Source organism: Sceloporus occidentalis, unplaced genomic scaffold (genome assembly GCF_023333645.1).
Source record: "Sceloporus occidentalis isolate IW3139 unplaced genomic scaffold, rSceOcc1.0.p SCAF_11, whole genome shotgun sequence".
NCBI classification, from domain to species: domain Eukaryota; kingdom Metazoa; phylum Chordata; class Lepidosauria; order Squamata; family Phrynosomatidae; genus Sceloporus; species Sceloporus occidentalis.
The window spans coordinates 963,555-985,033 of NW_028316991.1; the positions used below are offsets into that span (position 1 = coordinate 963,555).

The 21,479-nt window shown below is 34.8% G+C and overlaps 1 protein-coding gene across 1 annotated transcript in view; it reads left to right on the forward strand.

Annotated features, from left to right (window-relative positions):
* The window catches only part of LOC149305406 (lipoxygenase homology domain-containing protein 1-like), a 113,809-nt gene that overhangs the window by 48,121 nt on the left and 44,209 nt on the right, over positions 1-21,479 (forward strand). The window contains exons 28-38 of the mRNA XM_089477494.1: positions 1,607-1,706; positions 2,310-2,391; positions 5,564-5,583; positions 5,679-5,711; positions 8,365-8,534; positions 13,083-13,302; positions 14,605-14,759; positions 15,490-15,706; positions 16,713-16,894; positions 19,285-19,495; positions 19,909-20,060. Coding sequence (XP_089333620.1) covers positions 1,607-1,706; positions 2,310-2,391; positions 5,564-5,583; positions 5,679-5,711; positions 8,365-8,534; positions 13,083-13,302; positions 14,605-14,759; positions 15,490-15,706; positions 16,713-16,894; positions 19,285-19,495; positions 19,909-20,060 — 1,542 coding nt within the window. The remainder of the gene's footprint in view (positions 1-1,606; positions 1,707-2,309; positions 2,392-5,563; positions 5,584-5,678; positions 5,712-8,364; positions 8,535-13,082; positions 13,303-14,604; positions 14,760-15,489; positions 15,707-16,712; positions 16,895-19,284; positions 19,496-19,908; positions 20,061-21,479) is intronic.

Here is a 21,479-nt window from a genome sequence, read left to right on the forward strand (position 1 = left end):
CTTAATGATTTGTATAGTTTTGGAATAGTACTTTAAACCACCAACATTTTATTAAATAATGCAAGTATCAGCAAGCACCACTGAGCAGCCCTTCACACCACCTTGATTTATTTCTTGGACAGCAAAATGATTTTTTTAAAAAGTCATGAAAGATATTCACAATCACTCACACTGCAACAGTGGCAGGTTCCTTGCATAGATTACAGAAGCCTCTTTAACTCACCTTAACCCATGACTGTAATCCAAGCATATCTGAAAATAAACAAAAACATACTTATTACGTTCTGTTTGTCAACTCGTGTTTCCATTTTTCCCTTCATAAACATTATCATAAAAAATATCTAGTAAAGTATTAAACATTTTATAAGATCATATTTTTAATAGAGAGGTATGTTCCTTAATAAATCATGTGGTCAATTGCATTAAGGGTTAACTCTACTGACCAGGCATTTATATATATATACTACAAATTTCAGGAGAGGGAATGCAGGTTTGATGTAAACTTGAAAATCTGAGTCTGAAACTCTCAAAATATCACTCTCTCTACAATATTATTATTTTTTTTTTTTTTAAAGAAACAAGGGTCCTCAGGGCCCACAATTACCCAGGGGGTTTGATGATCCCTTCCTCCTTCCCTTTCTCTGATGCCTCCCCCTAACCGATCCGATGTGAGCTTCTTGATTTTTGTTTACCTTGCATCCACTCGACTCTTGCAGTTGTGATAGATGTTTTGATAAAAGTGAATTTACTGCTGCAAACTCACATGTTCATCCAACTCGCATGCACTCGCAGTTTACTGAATAGACCCACTCTTAGTAATGTTTACAAGTGGTTAGTACAGACTGACAAGTGTAGGGTGTCCATTACCTGTGGAAAGGGATATTTTAAGGCTACACTTGTACAGTGAATAACTAGGACTGCTACTTTTTGTAGGAGTGAGTAGCTGAGAAGTGACCCATGTCCCCTATTCAAAAATATAACCAAACCACAGGTAGCATTTTTGTCTCTTGTTATCTGTTATTGAACGAGACAAACATGTAATATCTAAACACTGGAAGAGAGGACATAATGATCAATCCATACTGTAGGTATACAAATTATTTCTGTCCCACCAATAATTATACAAAATTGTGTTTTGCATTACCAAATAACACAAATTCTTCTTCTTCTTTGTCTTTTTTCATAGTGCTAGTGTGATGACTAAAAATAAATGTTTCCATAAAGTAAACAATATAACAAACAGATGAAGAAGCCCTGTTCTTGTCAACATACAGACTATTAGGAGGTTGAGGAGGAGTGAGACAGAAGGTCAGGAATAGGTAGATTCTTGATGCTATATAGAGACAGCAGATGAATGATGATGAGATAGCAAGTAAATGTGGATTGACAAAAGGAAGAAAAGAGAAGGTTGGTTAGTCTGCAATGAACCAGGCTTCATTACTTTTCTCTGGACAAATATGTTGTAGTTACTATAATCTTCTAGATTTGAATTATCTTCTTTCAGTGTGTCTAAATTTATAATATTTTCATCCGCTACAGCTCTGGGGAGCTTGTTCACATTTTACAAAAGTGCTCATGATAATTGTTTTTGTAATATTTTGTGTAGGTTGATATATTTCGCATTCAAGCAATTTCTCTGGGATTCCTTCAGAAAATACAGATTAGTCAAGATGGACTTGAACAAGGTATTGTTGAACTTGAACATGGTAAAATTGTTATTTCAGTAAAATGGTCATTCTTTCAGCACAAGATATCATAAGAACGTGCATTAGTTAAATCAGCGTTTTGTGGCTGGACTTAAGGTAAATTATATATACCACATGGTTCAATAAGTCAGAAGAACACCTACATGCTGCTGGTTTGATTTGATTAGATCTTATTAGTGCAGGATAGGTGCTGCTCTGATACATGATATCAATGCAATCCCAAACTTCTAATCTTCTCTAAGCTATGTGTAAAGTTGCAGCCAAAAATAAATAAGGTAGCACTTGGGTAATAAATAAAAAGACACCGTTCTATCCTCATCTACTTGCCTCTGCCTTGAATTCTACACCTACTATTAGAAACTTTGTACTTTTATGAAGTCAAAGCAGGATTTTAGACATCCACATATTGACATAAGTATATCTAATTTATATATTCTCTTGTTACTTTGTTCTTCCTTTACTTACCTAGTTTATTTTCCATAACTGTCTCATTATATATAATATATAATCACGTACAAACATAAAAAACTACTATAGATTGCCAAGAAATGTGATTACAAACTTAAGCACCATCAAGAAATGTGCTCTCCTTTCTCCATTTAGGGGATGGCTGGCTCTTGGACAAGATAATAGTTCATTATACAGAGAGTGATAGTGATCACAAAGTCCTTTTTCCATGCAACAGGTAAGCATCTTAATGTATATCCATCATTTCCAGAGACCATGAGTAAAGCTTAGCCAAGAGCACAAGACAATTCCAACATACAGTATATCTGGCATACCAGACTCACACTGAACTCATACAGCAAGATGCAGTAGGTTTCATTGAATGCAAGATGTTTTAGAATAGAGATATAAAAGATATAGATATACAAGCCCTTGTCAATGCTTATATTTTGAGAGAATTGGATTTTACCAAAAATGTACTGCTGGTATGAATTAGCTCTATGTTCAGTATGTTAAAAATGTATTTAATACCTTTTTTACCACAATTCTGCTCTTAACCAACTGTCCCTATTTTAGTACTTTAACAGGGTCTCCTCTGTATTATAGTATTTATGTATTTTAAGTTTCCTGGTTTCTTGGTTGTAGAGGGAAGGATATTGCCTCCAGCTTTCAAAGCTTAATAAAAAGTACTATATACCATAATTCTTCAGAGACATCAGAGAAGCAAGTCTTGTATATGGATTATTTTACTCTTTTGAGCATGAACACCACTCAGTAAATCCAATTATTTTGAAAAGTTCAGTTGTTTTCCCTGTAGACTCTCATGTGCCATCATGGTTCCAGAAGTATGCAAAAATAATGTGTTGCTTGCAATTCTACAATAATACATTACTTAATGTCAGCAGCACTCAGTGGTGTGTAGTCATGTTAGACATGTGCATCAGAAGTCAGTTTGGAAGCCAGTGAATTTAATTTATAAGTTAAATGGTCATCTAAAAGAGGTTGTTTATTTGTTGTCAAAGTTTGTGAGACGCATCATGAGAGACGCAGACTTAATGAAGTTAGTGGTGATCAATGTGAAACTTTCTTGTCACAAAGAATTTATTCAGCAATAGGCTGAAGACTTTAATTCCAGAACAGAAACAATTGCATCATTTTTCTGCCTGAAGCAAAACGAGGGACATTGAGTGATGAAGGATGAAAACATCAAATTATATTGTGCTGATTTTCACTTCTAGGAAAGAACAACTGAACAGTTGTCATATCTGCCATGGTAGTATTGCATATATTAGAGAAAGTTATAAAATATAAATAAAGCAAATAACAAAGGATATATATGATACCAATAGTTTTCTATTCAAGTGAATTGGAATGCAATACAATTCTACACTGTAACAGATGTTTTGTTCCAGGATTCAGCACTATGAACTGTTTGAGATTTCAATTGAGGACTCAAGTGATACAAAATTTGTTAGAAAAAAAATCGGTTAAAATACAAAATTATTGTGCGTAGGTAACCGCTTAAACACACTACTATAATAATTTCTATGCCAGTCATATATCTCCAACAGTTCAGGTTTTAGGGTCTAGCTTTAGTGGGCACTGGGGATCATGGGCTAGCTGGGGAGATTTCTTCCAGGCATCTGTAGAATCAATGGAGGTCTATGATATTGCTGCAGGGACCTTCATGTGACCACCTGTGCTGAAAATAAGCTAGTTGGGCAAGCCACACATCCCAACACAGGTGTATCGATTTTAACACCTGAAATGTTAGGGGGGTATACAGTTGCAGTTACTTGTAACAAGAGGGCAACTCATGTTAGACCTACTCTTCATAACCTGCCTTTAAATTATTGCACCAGTTCAGATGATCATGGGAGTCATCATTCACCAGGAGTTAAAACACTAGAGGTTGACTAAATATGCTTTGATTTTAAGACTGTGTAATAAATGAGTCCTTTTGGATTGGATATGCTGTTTAATTTAAGTTATCCACTAGGGATATGCAAATCAGCATTAAACAAGAAATCAAAAGGTGAGAAAAGGGCCTAGACAGAAAAGACTCTATAAAACTGTGTTACTCAAAGATCTTATTTGTTATATTTGTCTCCCCTGTTGACGCCTGTTGAATCAAAATTTGCAAAAATTGTTATGCAAAGTGTATGATGTATAAAGTGAAGTGAAGTGTGTTAGAGTTAGTGTGTGTGTTAGTGCATATGTAACTATGCACAAGGGAATGCAAGGGACAATTAAGGTATAGACAATTAACATTCTGTATTGGGATTAAACCAGGCTGAACTATTTAATCATGGATATTATAGTGCACCAACTGTATTGCAGCCTAGTTCTGCCATTGACAGGCAAGCATGCTGGTGATTTACTAATTAGATTATTTACAACAGAGCAAACAAGGCATTTGCCCCATGATCCCGGGTGGCAGGTGCTTCTGCTTGCTTGTATGCCATTTATATAGTTGTCTGGGCTGTACAAACGGAGCTTATTGGGCTCAGATTGGACACTGCTTTATGTATGTGGTGTGCATCTGTTTTAATAAAATAAACATTTTGTAGACTGCTTCATGAGAACCAAGAAAATGGAAAAACAGAAATGGAACTATTTCCCTGTGGTGAGTAAAAGACTAAATATGGTATAGGTCTACAACATTAAAACTGTTTGTTAAAAGTAATTCCTAACAGTCAAAATAGACATGCACAATTTCAATGATAGAGATAGAGACTTTGAAACATCGACAGATAAGAACCATTAGGCCCACCTAGTCTGCCCATTTTTCCTGGGCAAAAGGAGACTCAGACCTTAATCAGTCCTTGATCTTGTCTTAGATTGAATATATATATTGATGCCTATCCCTTACATGTTTAAATCTCCTTCACAATATTAGCATCTACCAATGATGAGAGGCTGATCCTTAATCTACCACTCTTACATTAAATATGAACCCATGACACTCTAGTTTAAGATTGTGGCTTCTTATTCTAAACTTCCCTTTTGTTAATGGTTAAGTCCCTCTCTCTTTTCTCTGCTCCAAGTTATACACATTGAGACCCCTTATTCTTTCCTAAAATTTGAATCCTGCAAACCATTTACCATTTTGGTAACTCTCTTCTGAACTCTTGCCAATCGTTATAATATCTTTATGGAGATGTGGTCTCCAGAACTGTACACACGACTCTTGGTGAGGTCTGACCACAGATCTATAAAATGGCAGAACCACCTCCCTCATCCTGCTACTAATATCTCTATCTATACAACCCAACACCCTGCTTGCTTTTTCTGATGCTTTATTGCAGCTCCTACTTACCTTTAAGAAATAATTGCTCCCAAGTCCCTGTGTTCTGTTGATGATAATGCATATGTTTGTGTATTTTTTGTTTATATGCTCATACACAAAGGTTTTTGGATGTATTAATGGGTATGTAATAGTGTGTGTGTAATAGCACTGGTTTTCTATATATTTGATTAGTGAATCAGCAAGCTGATTAATGCTTTGATCAATTTAATTTACAGAACAGCAGAAGTCAGAACCAGGAGCAAATGAAGGTAAGGTCATCACTAAATACTGCAAAACGGGTGCAACATTTCAGCACTAGAGCACTTCTCATGATGCAAGGATAAATCCTTTATTCAGTGGGCTTAAAATTAGCAAAGCATACCTTTACATTAATAAAACAATTCATATTATTTACAAACTATAAAATATTTTTTTTTGAAAATCAGAATGGAAGGTCAGCAGATAAAAAAAATACTCTAATCAATGACCATAATGTTATATTGCCTTTTTCAAATTTTGAGCATGTTTTATAATAATAATAATAATAATAATTATTATTATTATTATTAATATAATTTGTGGTAGATGTTCAACAGTCAACCATGAAAGCAGGATTTAGAAGAATTTGAAAGAATATGTAACTAAAGCTCAAAAGCTATGATATGACCGGAGTATTGGTGTCTTCTGTTTAAAGAAAAGATTCAAATATTCAAAGAATTTGGCAACTTTCAGAAACTACTTTAAGGTTTACTTACAGATGTCTCATTTGAATGTATGCAAATGAAAGACATGTCTTGTCAGGAAACATTTCATCGTCTGCTTAAGAAAATAGGTTCATATAAGTCCCAGAGGAGACTTCTTTTCCAATACGTATTTGAAGGCTTTTCATTCTGGAGAAAACATACTATGCCCCTTTGTATGTTTATATGTTGTCTCCTTATTCATCTGATTTGTAATCTGCTGGTTCTATATTATACAGAAAAAAGTTACTTTTGTTAATAGCCGTCAACCAGAAGATTTGGTACTACAACGTGTTTGGAAATAAATCCCTAAAACAAATCCTCCTTTAGGTGAATTCATTGAAGGCCATATATAGCTCATCTATAGCTCATCCACCAAGAACAGTCTGTGTGAGTGAAAATACCATTAATGTAAGGATTTATATTATTTTTTAGACTGTGGTTTTCAATCTCCTTTTTTTTCTGTAATAGAGATGCAACATTTTTTTTGGTCATGAATCAGGGTTTTTTCAATGAAGATTCTATAAAAAATCCACATACTCTGTCCAACTCACATAAAGAGCCAGCATTTACTTTTAGAACGAGTAATAATTTGCTTTCTCTATGTTCAAAACAACCATCTCTTCGCTCTTCCATTACACTAAAAGGCAGAAAATAATAGGAAATCTACTCTGGCGAACAACAAGAACATGGATGCCTTTCCTTAAGAATATCTAATAGCAGAGGCATTATTAAACACTCATCTACATCCACCAGACAAGCTAGAAGACTGAAGCTTTTCCCACCGAAATTCTACCTCCACTGCAAGCGATTCTTGGTATTCGTTTGCAAACAAGGTTAACAGTGATCACCTTTTTTGCCTTTATATCCACTTTATACTTCACAAATATCTGAAATAAATGAAGACTCTAATTTCTCCTCCCAGTTTAAAGGGAATATCATAATACATTGAATTCTTTAAAATTGAAACCTGTGTACTAGGTATAATAAAGATACACATGAATCCCAAGTGATTTCTGCCCAAGTGAAAAGAAGTCTGGCACCTATTCGAAGAGACTAGGAAATAAACCTTATGATAAAAGGAATATAAAATATTATACTGGCTGCTTTGCTAAAAATGAATCTGGTCTGATCTCTATTCTGATGTTTAAATGATGGAAAGAACTCTGGAAGACTTCTTGCGAACTTCATACAGTAATCAATTGAAAAACTTATTTCCTTGGAAAATAATGGAACATCGCATGGTGATGCAGACAGATCTTCTGATGTCCAATGAAAAGACCATTAATCTATAAAAGACCCATATAATGTGGATTGCTACTAGATAAAGCTGAAGCAAGATTCTCCCCAAAAGAGCAAATTTTGAACCAGTGAGGACCCCTGGAAAACATAGTTTTGGCAACATCGCCAAGCTTTCTGACCCAAAAATCTTTACCCTGATTCAGCAGAAAAAACAAGAGCATGGTGCTGTGAAACACCTGCTACTATTTAAGGATTATTAAGGATGGAAAGCAGGTCATCATCTTCAGCAAAGCTAATTCATACATTTCAATTTTAATAACTGATAGAGAAAGTCATGTTTACCTTGAAATTAAATTATCGTTGGTTGTCTATATTTTCTGGAGAATAAATCATTACTGGTGGCATGGGGAGATATGATTTTAATTTTATATGCCTCTCTAAAGAACTTGGTATTCCTTGGTATACACAAATAACACAAATGTGTAAAAGCCAAAAGGAAGTAAGACAGACCTAGTTTTAGGCTAATTAGTTATTTGTTTAATCATAAATTACTGACAAAACAGAATATGTGAGATATAAAATCCTAATAACGAGCTTATCTTTAAATTAAATGTGATGATAGGGTAAAAAATGAAAGTATACTAATGGAAACATGTGTGATTCTATCATTATATTATAAGATAATCACTTATGTACACAACCAAAACTTAAAAGTAACAATAACAATATTAAAGGAAAATGATTACTTGCTTTGTCGTAAACAGCTTTGAGTGAAATTTACTACAAAAATGGCTTTATACAGGTTCATTATCTTTGTGTTTAAGAGTATATTGGTAGCTTTTTTAAATAGATTATTATTATTATTATTATTAATTGTCATATCTAATCATAGACCATTAATGCACTGTTCAAATAAGCTTAGTTTGCTTTTTCCATATAGAAAAAAGATGGATCATCCAAGTTAAAACTGCAAAGGATTCATCAGAGTTGAAAAATATGAAAGTTTATTTTGTCCTTTATGGCTCAGAAGGAAAAACTGGTGAGATTCCTTTAATGCCTCTAAGTCCAGACGCAGAGTGCTTTCTTCCTGGGACCGAGGATCAATTTAATGTAAGTAGTCAGGAACATAGTCATTTCACTTTCTGACATATCACAAGTCTTCAAGTGACAAAAAAAAAGAAAAGATGTCTCTTCGGTACGTCCATGTAGGGTGTTTCAATATATATTTAATGTTCCAATACTGATATTTCTGACAACTCTTATCCATTTAAATTACCCTTGTATCTTAATTAGTTATTTATAACAGGAATAATGTGTCTAGTTATATAATGAACAAATATCTAGTCATCCAACATTCATCAAGCATATAACAAGTAGAGGTTTTGGTATCATTTTTTTTTTTTTTCATAAAGCTTTTTGATGTTTGTCTTTTCATTTAGTTACTTTTGTGTAAGACTGTACATAAGATATCCATGGGGACCATATATCTATATAGGTCTGCTTTCTTCCGATACTTATATAGTATCCCTCTTCCATCTTGCACTGGAACTGAATTTGCGTATAGATCTCTTCCCAGAATATTCTACCTGATTTTTTCCAGTTCCTAGCAATGACTAATTTACAAGCTAATAATAATTGAACTAGTAAGTTTTTTTGTGTTTTAAGTAGCTTAGTAAGACCCATATGGAATAAAAATGTTTGAGGAGATAAATCTATTTTACATTGCAATATCTTGTTAATTACGTCGGAGAGAGTTTTTAATATTACCCCTACTTCCTCACATTCCCACCACATATGGTAAATAGTACCTTCTTTTTTTCCGCATCTCCAGCACTGTCTTGAAGTATTTTTGTCGAACTTTGATATTTGGACTGGAGTTCTGTACCATCTATGTACGATTTTATAGTATAATTCATGCATGTTCAAGCAATGTGAGTGCTTCTTAATGTCATTATAGGCTTGTAGCCATTCTTCTTTTGAATATACTTCACCGGTTTCTTTTTCCCATTTTTCTTTATTAAGTAGGGGATCTTCTGATTTTAGGCTTTCTTTCAACACTTTAACTTTATGGATTAATCTTGATTTATGTTGTTTACTAAGAAATTCTCCCTTACGAAAAAATTACTGCAGTTTTTCTGAAGTAATACTGCAGTTTTTTGGACATGAAAAAACTGCAATACTGCACTTTTACTGCAGTATTACTGCAGTTTTACTGCATTTGTACTTCACTGTACTGCAGTTTTACTGCAGTTATTTTTGTACGGAAGTACAAATGCAATAAAGCTTCAGTACATTGAAGTACAACTGCAGGTTTGCAATACAAAAAAAAAAAGTGCGGTAAATGTGCAGTAATACTGCAGTACAGTGAAGTACAAATGCAGTAAAACTGCAGTAAATGTGCAGTAATACTGCAGTAAAAGTGCAGTATTGCAGTTTTTTCATGTCCAAAAAACTGCAGTATTACTTCAGAAAAACTGCAGTAATTTTTCGTAAGGGCTTCGAACAATGTGGATCTTGTAGTTCCTACCAATTGAAGAAAATGTTTAAGTCTTATATAATTATATATTTCAGTGTTGGGCAGCTTCCATTTCTCTTTTATGAGAGGCCAAGATAACAATGTTTCAGAATCATAAAGATCTGTTATGTATCTTATATTTAATTGATTCAATTTATTTAAATTTAAATATTTTATATAATTTGTTAGTACTTTAATTGGAGCAGAGTATAGAACACCTTTCTTAACTTTCATGAATATTTACCGATATTATTAAATCTGTAATCACCGAATTGTCGGTTTTTATATTCTTCGTTATATCATGATTTATCCATACAATATCGTAAAGATGTAGAGGGTTTATATTTTCTTTTTCGATAGTAAACCATGCAGTATTATCATTTTTCGGTTTATCCCATAGAAGAAAATGGGTGAACATACAAATTTCATGTAAATCTTTTATATTAGGTAATGAAAGACCTCCAGTTTGTGTACTCTTTATTACATTTTTAAAATAAATTCTCGGGATCTTATTTTGCCAAATAAATGATGTTATTAATTTTTGTATTTGGGAGAGAATTGAATAGGGGACTCTCATCGGGATTGCTCTTAAAATATATAATATTTTAGGAATGTAATAGGCGTTAATTGCGTTTAATCTCCCCAGCCACGAAATTTCGAGTCCCTTCCAATGCTGTAATTTTTTTTTTCATTTTATTTATTGCTACTAAATAATTCTCTCTAATCATTTCTTTGAGGTTAAATTTTAATTTAATGCCTAAATAATCTAGAGAACTATTTTTCCAGTCCACATTGATATACGATCTCATCAATCTAGCTTGTTCCTCTGTTTGGTGAATTGAGATAATTTGAGTTTTATTGATATTAAGTTTGTAATTCGAAAGATTACCATATTCTTTAATCACTTCTAACACATATTTTATCGATTTTTCACGCTAAGGTAGTGTCAGGATAATATCGTCTCCGAATAAAGTTATCTTAAATTCATTCTGTTTCATTTTAATTCCTATTATCTCTGATGAGTTTCTTATTGCTTGGGCTAATGGTTCAATTGATAGAACGTATAGTAAAGGGGTTAAGGGGCAGCTTTGTCTAGTTCCATTGCTTATTCTAAAACCATTTGAGGTAAACATGGGTCCTGTTATTTGAGCAGAAGGAGATTTATAAAGCGCTAGGACATTATTTCTAAGTTGCCCTGATCTATAAGGTTTATTTTTTTGCAAGTATTATCAGTTAATGTTCTATCTTTTATAAAGCCCGTGGATTATTTCAGGTAAATATTTCTTAAGTCTTTCAGCCAAAATCTTTGAGTATATCTTTAGATCGATATTAATCAATGAAATTGGCCTGTAGTTAGAAACGAAGCTCGGGTCTTTATTTGGTTTTAATATCGGGCATATTGAGGCTTGTAGCATCTCAGGTGGAAAATTGTTTCCCCCCATGATTTCTTTAAATGAATTAAATAGCAATGGAACAATTATATCTTTAAATGTTGAATAGAACGCTGCCGTATAGCCATCCTGGAGCTTTTTTTTTCTTTAAGTTCTCAATTTCTTTCTGAATTTCCTCTTTATTAATTGGGGCATTTAATATTTCTAGAGCCTCTTCGTTTAATTTCGGTAGCTTAAGGGAGCTAAGGTAGGTCCTAATTTTACTTAATGATTTAGGAGATCCTTCTAGATTGTAAAGAGATTTATAATAGTCTTCCAAGCATTTGGCTATTTGTGATAGATTTAAAAAGGTGTCATTTCCTACTACTATTTTTTTATAACACTTTTTTTTTGATCATACATTAACTTATTTGTTAAGTATTTTCCCACACGGTTATTACCGTAGTACCAATTTTGTTTTCTTAAGAGTCCCCTATTTATTCTCTCCTGTGTTTTTGTGTTTATTTCTGTTCTTATTTAATTAATTTCTTTTGTATGAGTTGTGTTAGGATTATTTCTAATATATAGATCAACAAATTTTTGTCCCTGTATATTTTTTATAATGGAGCTTGCTTTTATTAAACATCCCCGCATAAAACACTTAAATGTGTTCCAGAGCGTTAAATGGGAGACTTCTCCATTGTTGTTTTTTTCCATAAATAGATTAGCTTGATTACTCAGATTTTTCCAGATTTCTTCCTTATATAATAATGACTCATCTAACCTCCATCTACGATTGATTTTGTAATGTTTATTGATTTAGGTTCTAATACCAAGGTGCTTGATAAACATATTTATATCACCATGAGCTTTGCTGATATACTGTACTATAAGTAAAAAAATTTAAACGGGTGACCCTTACACCATTTGTCTTGCCAAAAAAGACAGGTTTGATAAGTTTTAAAAATACACAATTTACTTGGATTCCATATGACACACTGTGCATTCATGCTCGCTTTTTGACACATCATAATATACTCTTAATCTTCCATAAGTGGTGCCCTTAGTTTCCCCCCCTAGCAATGCATCTGCTTATTAGATTTTTCTCTAAATAAATGCCTTTTGCCCTTTATTGAGTCATTTGTGTCTATATTATGAAGCTGATGATAACTACCAAATTAGTCCAAATTAGTCGAGTGGCATAGTTTGCAGTCTTATGTCTTCTGAAAGTTATTGAAACTCCTGTAAAGTGTTGCCTTAGGTTTATTTTTACAATGAATAGAAATGTTATAGACATGTTACATTGCCCAGAGTGCACACATTGTTTGTTTGATTGTTCAAATGATGTAATATAATTTTTAATGTTATCAATTGTTTAGTAGCTTTATAGCATCTATTGATTATACTTTTATTGATTTTCTGTGTGATGAGCTAGAGCCTACTGCCTGTGTGATGCGTTATACATATCATCACTACATATAATATAAATATATAATCAAAACCACACAAGTGTATTTTTGTATTTTGAATATATATATATATATATATATATATTGAACCATATGAATATTGTAGCTTTTATTGTTTAAAGACTCCATACTAAGCCTAGCATGGCAACAAAAAGCCTCTAACAACAATTTATGATCTTTACAGTCACTTCCTGAGATCATGGTATATATCTGTATCAGAAAAGGAGAACACTTTTCATAATTATGCTTGATATACTTTATAATAAATATGTGTGCCTTTTTGCACTGTATGCTTGTTTTGTAGGTGTCCTTTAAGGATATTGGGGACATATACAAGATGCGAATTGTCTTCTCTGCTTTGCCTATTTCACCTGGATGGCACTTAAGGCATGTCCGTGTCGAAGAGTCAACAAGTAACAGTGAAATATATTTTAATTGTGACTGCTGGCTTTCTGTGGGCACAGAAGGAGAGGAAGTTATCAAGGAATTCCCTATAGTGAATAATCAGCAGGAACCATTACCAGGTAAGTTTGGGACTAATATTTTTTCAAGAAAAAGTACTTAAAAATCTTGCTAAAAATGAATTTTCTTCTTGTAGTTATACTGGGTATACCGCATAGTTAAGTGAAGAAAAAATATTTTACAATAGGTACAACAGCGGTCAGGGCACATTTTTCTCTTTTGCATTTAGTAGCAAAGTTACATTTTCAATAATCTGTTTTGGACTCACACAGAACTTCATAGAGGATGATAATGATAAGTTCATAGAGAAAGAGAGGTTCATAAATGTTTCTCTTTCTCTGTGAATCCATCTTTATTATTCTGGCCTCCCAGTGAACTTGCACAAAAGGGCAGAGGCTCCGGGTACACCCTCTCCCCCATCCCCAAACGTGAACAAACAATGAAGAGACAGGGAGAAGCGGACAAAGAAAAAGACAGAAGAAAGAAGAAGAAGATGCAAGAGAGGAAGCAGGGATGCAGGAAAGGAAACAGGGACAAGGAAGCGGTCGGCAAAGAATGCAGGGAGAAATTAAGAGAGAGCATGAGAGAATGTTAGAGTGAGCGAGGAATGGAAAGCATGTTAAAGGAAACGATAGTTGACTATTTCGATGTAAATGGCATACAAGATCACAAACAGCACACATTTACTGCAAGGAGATCTTGTCAAAGTATCTAGATTTCAGTAAGGCATTTGACATTGTTCCTTACTGAAGAATCAGTGTTTGGGTTTGGATGTTAAAATAGTTACATGGACATGGCAAAGGTTGAGTGACAGGAGAATATCCAGGGCCTTTCAGTTTGCATACAACCATCATTTTACCAAAAATATTAAATTATAAAACAATAGAAAAAATAAATGAATTGGGATCAAAACAATTGATATTTACAGGTCCAGAACAAGTTAGACGAGAGACACCAAGTGCTAGCTTTTCTTTTATCCACTCAGTTTCTTGGTGCTGAGAGGTAATTTATACTGGTTGGAGACGTTTTGCAATCCACAACTTTTCTTCAATCCACTCTAGGATATATAGAATTATGCATGCCTAATCCCCATACCCCATACTTGATTGGATGTTGAGAATCTGACCTCCGAAATGCTAAAAGTTAGCACCAGCTCTGTTCAACTTGTAAACGTGTGTATAGATGGTTCTGGGGATATAGTTTAATATACAAAATAGATCTTGGCATGAGAGTTTTATATTAATAGGAGGGTGTTCAACGTGAGGTTTTATTGGGTATCACTTCTAAACACATACACAGATGAAATATAAATCACCACGTACATTTTTATAATTTTCTGAACCATCCTTTTAATCTCTTTGCAGTCATTGAGTATATTGTTTCTGTTCATATTGGTGATCACTGGGGAGCAGAGACCACAGCTAATGTTTATGTCACTGTCTATGGAGACCGAGGGGACTCAGGTGCGAGGAAACTGCGTCATTCTTTGCCACCAGGAGAAGGATTTGCACGAAGCAAGGTATCAGCCACAATCTTTTCTTTTTTTATTATCCCAACTGATGATTATTAGCTTTATTCATTTTCATACTAATGCAAACAAAGTGTCAAGCAAAGACAAAAGCCTGCTTATTGCAGATAACATGAGCATCCTCAAATGTATTATTAAGCACCAGATTCCCTGCAGATGGACTTGTAAGACACGCTGATTGTTTATTGCATAGCAGCGTTAAAATAAGTATTTGTTAGCACACTTAAAAATTCTTCCAAAACTGGAGAATGGAAAGGTAATGTTTTTGGAGATTTGGGAACAGTGGAATGACCAATCTAGCAATCTATTATTTTGGGCCAAGAAGCTTTCCATCCTTTGGTCCGAGGTGTTGGCAAAGGGTATAACTCCTGGTAAAAATTCAGCTATGAAGAATGTTGAATTTCCCCAATATTCATGTATAAATACTTGGAAGTTTAACTTTCTCCTCTATTAGCTGTTTTATACACCACTTTATATTAAGTTAAATCTATCATATATCTGTATGAGAAGTGTGATAATGCAAAGGCACATGATAACGGAAACAGACGTTTTAAGTTAGTGTGGAATAAATATATCTAAAAAATACAATACTTAAGATAAATAGACAAATTGTATTAATTATTATTATTATTTTAAGATTGTGTAGCAACCAATCATAGAAAATTAAATGGCACAATAAAGTGTTTACTTTGTATTAACTGTATTTTTATATGTTATATAGATAGATTATTTCCTTTTGGAAGCTGTTTCTTTGGGACAAATTAAAAAAGTGGTTCTTGGACATGATGGAGAAGGATATGGAGCAGGAATGTACCTGAAGATGGTGACGATAAAAGAGTCGCAAGATTCTGGCACTGAATGGATATTTCCATTTTGGAACTGGCTAGACAACTATCTGGGGTTGTGCCAAACGGTCTGCAAACTCTACACAATTGGTATTACTTGAATCTGTTAATACGCACTAAGCTTCTTTTGCTTTTCTACTTGATGTTAGAACAGGGTGACAGAAAGGCGCTTGTAAATGCAGTGTAAATATAGGAGAGCCTTATAATCATTTTACTTATCTACGTCCTACAAGCAACATTGTAACACAATGCAGCTTTCCAGCATCTCAGATGTTTTTTAATCTTTCAATGACCCCCCATTTTTCCAGGTGATACTTATTCCACGGCTGGTAACTTTGCCAGGGGAGGGCTGCTCTGATTTAAACATCTTGGGCTGCGCTAACTGAAGCTTCTATTTATATCCTACTTGTAACTTCACATACAATATATATATATATATATATATATATATATATATATATATATATATATATATCCAACAGGATATGTAGGCTAACATGGACTTAGAAGAGTGTTTAAATTCTGACATTATCCTTTTCTTATCCGATTCTTTTATTTGCTTTCTTTGCTTTGTGTTTTGGTCAGGACTGATTCGCACCCTCTTGTCTTCCGGATATATCTTATATTACTAGTCTACTTAGCTGGACTCTAAATTTGTACTTCCATCTTTGAGTTTGTACTCAAGCGGTCTATACTTTTCTATACCTGATGCATTGTTTCTATCTCAGCAACAATGTAAGGAATGCAATAAATAAAGTATTTTATTATCTTTCTGCAACTACCCATGAAGGGGGGCAATTACAACTAAGGAACAGGGGTGTGGATGCAGTCTTCTTATATAAAATGTATGCAGTATGATATCATAGGTGAAAGTATTCAAACTACCTGACAGAAACTACACAAGGAAAAGTTTTGCTAAAGTTAATATTTTTCTCCAAGCAAATAAAAATTGCTTTGTTCAGTGCAATTTTACAAAACTATTGCCGTGGTTACCTATTAGTTCAAGCCGCCTTAACCTGTAATATGACAGATAAATACCCTTAGATTTTTTTCCTGTTCTGTCCTATATTTCATCTTTTGCCACTTTCTTGATTTTAAGGCAGGAGATTATCTACAAATCCTAACCCAATTGCCCAGTCAGGGGGCTTATGGATAATTGATATCACTGGTTCTGAATATGACAGATCAGAAATCCTCGCCAACTTTGACATTGTCTTTTACGGGGACAAAGGCAAAGAAGAAGTAGAAGCAAAAATTGTTGGAAACATAATACAGATGAAGGTATTTAAACTCTTACCTGTGTCTTATAATAAATCCCAAAGAGTCTTTCCAATCTCAGCGAGACAAGTTAAAATTGAACCAGAGATCCTACTGGAGAGGCAGTTTGTTCAGCATCGGACTTAATTGTGTTGGGGGCATCCAGTATCAGGACCATGGTGTGGATTTTTGTCATTTAAATTCTAATGATATTGCTGCCTTTATATCAATGAAGGAGAGACCACTGTATTATATTGCATTTTTATGGACTGGGATGACATCCAGTTAGCTTTGCCTTTTGTGAGAAATCACACTGTGCACTAGATGGGATTATGGACATTGTCACTATTTTAGATTTATGGTGTTCTCACTGTTTTGGAGGTGGATGAGATTTTTTTCACATATAACACTGTAGGCACTAGACATGTTCACTCTTCAATCTGCTACCTTTAATTTTCTATCTTCATCTGCATATCCGCAGACATAACCTGTCAGGAACTTCTGCCAAAATGGCGGCGCTTGCAGTAATGTCCTTTCCCCGGTACTACAGTTGGGGGAGAGGACATCACCGAAAGTGTCATCATTTTGCCCTAACTTTAACTTAATGCAATATGGTGGTACGTCCGGTGACGCTGTCTCCAAGATCTTTCAATCAGGGGAGTGGACGTCACCACAAAAAAACAGCGCTTTCAGAGACGTCCTCTCCCCAGACCGGAGAATCAAGGAGATTACATCCCCGCAAGCTCCGCCATTTTGGTGGAAGTTTCTGGTTGGTTATGTTCGTGGAGATGCAGATGAAGATAGAAGATTAAAAATAGAAGGGAGAAGATAAAAGATGAAGAAGTAGATGCCGAAGCAGAAGTGGTCGGCTGAGAAACATTTAGAGAGCATGAGAGAGTGAACGAGAGTGTGAAAGAGTGTTACAGCACCTCGGACCCTCTTCACCCGGGAACATCCTTTACCTCTGTCCATCTGTCCTTCTGTAGAGCTGCAGGGAAGGGGCTCCGTCACGGCATTTCTATATTTAATTTGGTAGATTCAAGTTTACTATTAATCACCTAATGAAATATATATCCTATGTGATTACCTTATACACTATATCCTAATATAACATTACAATAACATCCATCAATTTAATTGCTAATCCTTATTTTTCTTCTTTTTCTGATTGTTTTGAGTGCACCCACTTTTATGTTTTCTTTTGGGGTGAGACCTGGTATGTTGCATCATTGCCCAGGAGTGCAAAATGTTTTGTACAAAATGTTGCAGTCCTTAATAGCATTTGTTCTTGCCAAATGCAGAACTGACAAAGTGAAAACTATGGTGAATGTGAATAATTATTTAAAAAATGCTTATTCGGTAGTAGAGAATTAGGGCGAAGTACTTTCAAGTCAACTTACTGAACCAATGAAATAGCCTCATCTCTCCTCACCCTGTTTTGGCGGTGTCTGTCCCCTGTGTCTGTACCATGGGAGTTTATAACTTCTAGCTGACAGCTAACAGATGTGCCTAGCTACATTATGTGCATTAATTATAGCCTTGGAGTTGTTTTAGTGGCCATACATACATTTGCAGTAAACATACGAATACCAACCTTTACTTTAGCAGCTTTTTGTCTCTGAATATATTAAGTATATTTATATTGTGTACATACTGAATGCTAAGGCTCCAGGCATGTCAGAGTAGTTTCTTGCCCTTCATAAACCATAATTTTAAAGAAATACACAGGTAAAATGTTTTGCTTATTGAATCAAAATTAAAAGTACCGGTATGTGTCCAATATTGAAATGTAAGCATTATTTATGTCAATCAATTCTGCTTCCTTATTTTCATGGTGACACAAGACTCACTTTTCTAATGTTTGCACATGGACAGAGCATGGTATGCCTGGCACAGCAGAGCTCTTTTGACCCACCTGTAAAGATATAATATGTCATAATGGCATTAGACGAAGTGCATCTAATCGTACTAATCATACTTACACATTCATACTCACATACACTGATACATAGACATGCATGCTCACACACACTTATACATATACCTGCATGCTTACATGCGTACAAGCATACATACTCCTGCCCACATCTCCTTTCCTCTCCTGTAGATTTCGGACTTCAGTGTGCTGCTAGCGGTTTCACCGCAGGGTCACGTGAGATAACCCTGTTGCATTCCTGTCTCTCTCTCCGTGTCGGTTCAAAATTGATTAGAGAGGGCCCTTCTGACCGGGACCAGGCCCTCTCTGAACTATTTTGAAGTGGTATGGAGAGAGGCAGGAACAAGTGGTTGCCTGGGCCATCTAGAGAGGCAGGCTCCATCACAGTTGCAACCACTGTGACCCATGTAGTTACGCCACCGATCATAGTACCTTGGAAGAATTTTAATTTTCTTTTTACTCCATTTCATTCTTTTAGGAAGAACTTAAAAATGTGGGTTCTCTTTACAAGATACGTGTTTCATGGTCAGATATTAAGTTAAAGAAGGCTTGGCATTTGACTTCGATCCATATGAAGCACTCTGTTACTAATCAGGAAATGTGGTTGATGGCTGATTGCAGGTTGAAGCCCAACGACGAAAACTGCATAGAAATTCCTGCAATGTATCCCAAAAAAGATCCTCTCCCTGGTAACATATATTTTTAAGTTGTTTTTTCCATATCCAATGATTGTTAAAAAGACACAATCAACAGCAGTAATTTTTGGGTGACAAAATTTAAGACCTGCCAATTTGTTGCCTGAGTGATACGTATTTGACCAGAGAGCAGATATCCATTCTGTCTTATGACACAAACCAATTACATTTGCTCCACTGCTGTCCTCTGATTCATCACTCTATAGTATATGAAGTAATTTGCGATGATGTGTGAATCACACAAAAAATATAAGGGAGCAAACTACAGAGATTTGGAAGACGCAAAAATGTCCGCTCCCTCCCCAGTGAAGACTAGATACATTTAAGGAAGCCCAGTTGGTGGCTAGGCACAAGGTATCACATTTGTTTATTACCTAAACAACAGATGATTCTGCTTTTTCTTTCAGTGGTAGAATATGCCATTCATCTGCACACTAGAGACACGAAGAACACAGGTATAAATGGCACAGTTTACATTTGCATAGAAGGTGAAAATGGAGATACTGGAAATCGACTCTTAAATATCTCTGGCTCTCATAGAAATGACAGCAAAGAGCAGGTAACAAAACAGTAGATGAATCATTTTGTGATATTTACATTTATTGCTATAAACAAATATAGTGTTTTCTGGATAGATGCTATTAAATTGATGATGCACCACAATATTGGTTATGCACTTACCAGGCAGCTCAAAGCTAAATCCGTCATTGATATCATCTTAGATTCAGGAGGGCCATATTCTTATCCCATGCATATTAAAATTCCTTCACTGTATTAGCCTCTACAATGACGGCTAGGAGGCCATTCCTCCTTATCTACCCCACTAGCAGACATCGCTTCATGTATTTCAACATTTCTAATACATCTCCTCTCTTTTTTTTCCTCCAAGCTTCACATAGTGGGATCACCCAGACTTTCTTCATCTCTTTAAGCTTAGCTTTGTGCTTGCTCTCATCTTCTTCCTGAGTCTGTTTATCGTTCCTAAATGCTACCTTCTTCTCCTGCGGTATATGCTCTACTACTGAAAGGACCACAATGGTTCCCTCTTTCCTTTAGTCTTATTGACAAGTTTAATGCAAGGTTCTGCTGAACAGAACATCTTTTACATAATTCCAATTCTTGTGGACTCCAAGACTCAAATAGTTTCCGGTACCAAATCTAACACAGCCTCTTTGCCTGTTCCACAGTGCTTGTAAATAATTTAAGGAGTCATATACATTCAAACAACCATTTTGTTTCCAAATTAACATCTGTTGTGGTTTTCACAATGTTTTAGATTGACAGTATCAGTACTCCTAGAATTTTGTGGTATTGCTAGGATAATTAATACATTGAATTGTAATTGTCCTCAGGCCTGTCCTCTACAAAGATTTTAATGTAGTGAAAAATATTTTGTTTAATAACATTTAACAGGGTGTTTTGCACATTCATGACGTACAATTTTGTCACGAAGACTGTGAGTCTTAATGCAGGTCTGGTATGTTACGTACAAAATAAATGTAAAAAATAACTAATGGTTCCCAGGGCATAGGACTTCCATCCCTGTCAGTCTACTTGATTCAACAGAAACCCCCCTCACTCGAAGACTCTTTTGTAGATGTACATTACATACTCCCTTTAGATATTGAAGCTCCACGTTTGCACTAAGTGCTGAGGTTCAGGTCGTGAGACGTGGAATGCTCTCTTACTTTCCTTTTTTATCCTGTATGAGCAAACTTTTTAAGACAAGTACCCTCACTTTATTTAGTTTAGTGATTTGTCATTCACTCATTCTGAGATGGTATATGACACTAGGTTGTTGGACCTCTGGAGGTGATTTTATATCTGTATTTGTGTCTCTATAAAACTCACAAGCTGGGAAAACCAAGGCTAACAGTGTAAGGGATTAACAAGCATTTCCTTAATGCTCGGCCTGATGAAAAACATATTTTTTTCCCAATTCTTGGCAGTTACGTAAAGTTTTTTCAAATGCATTTCC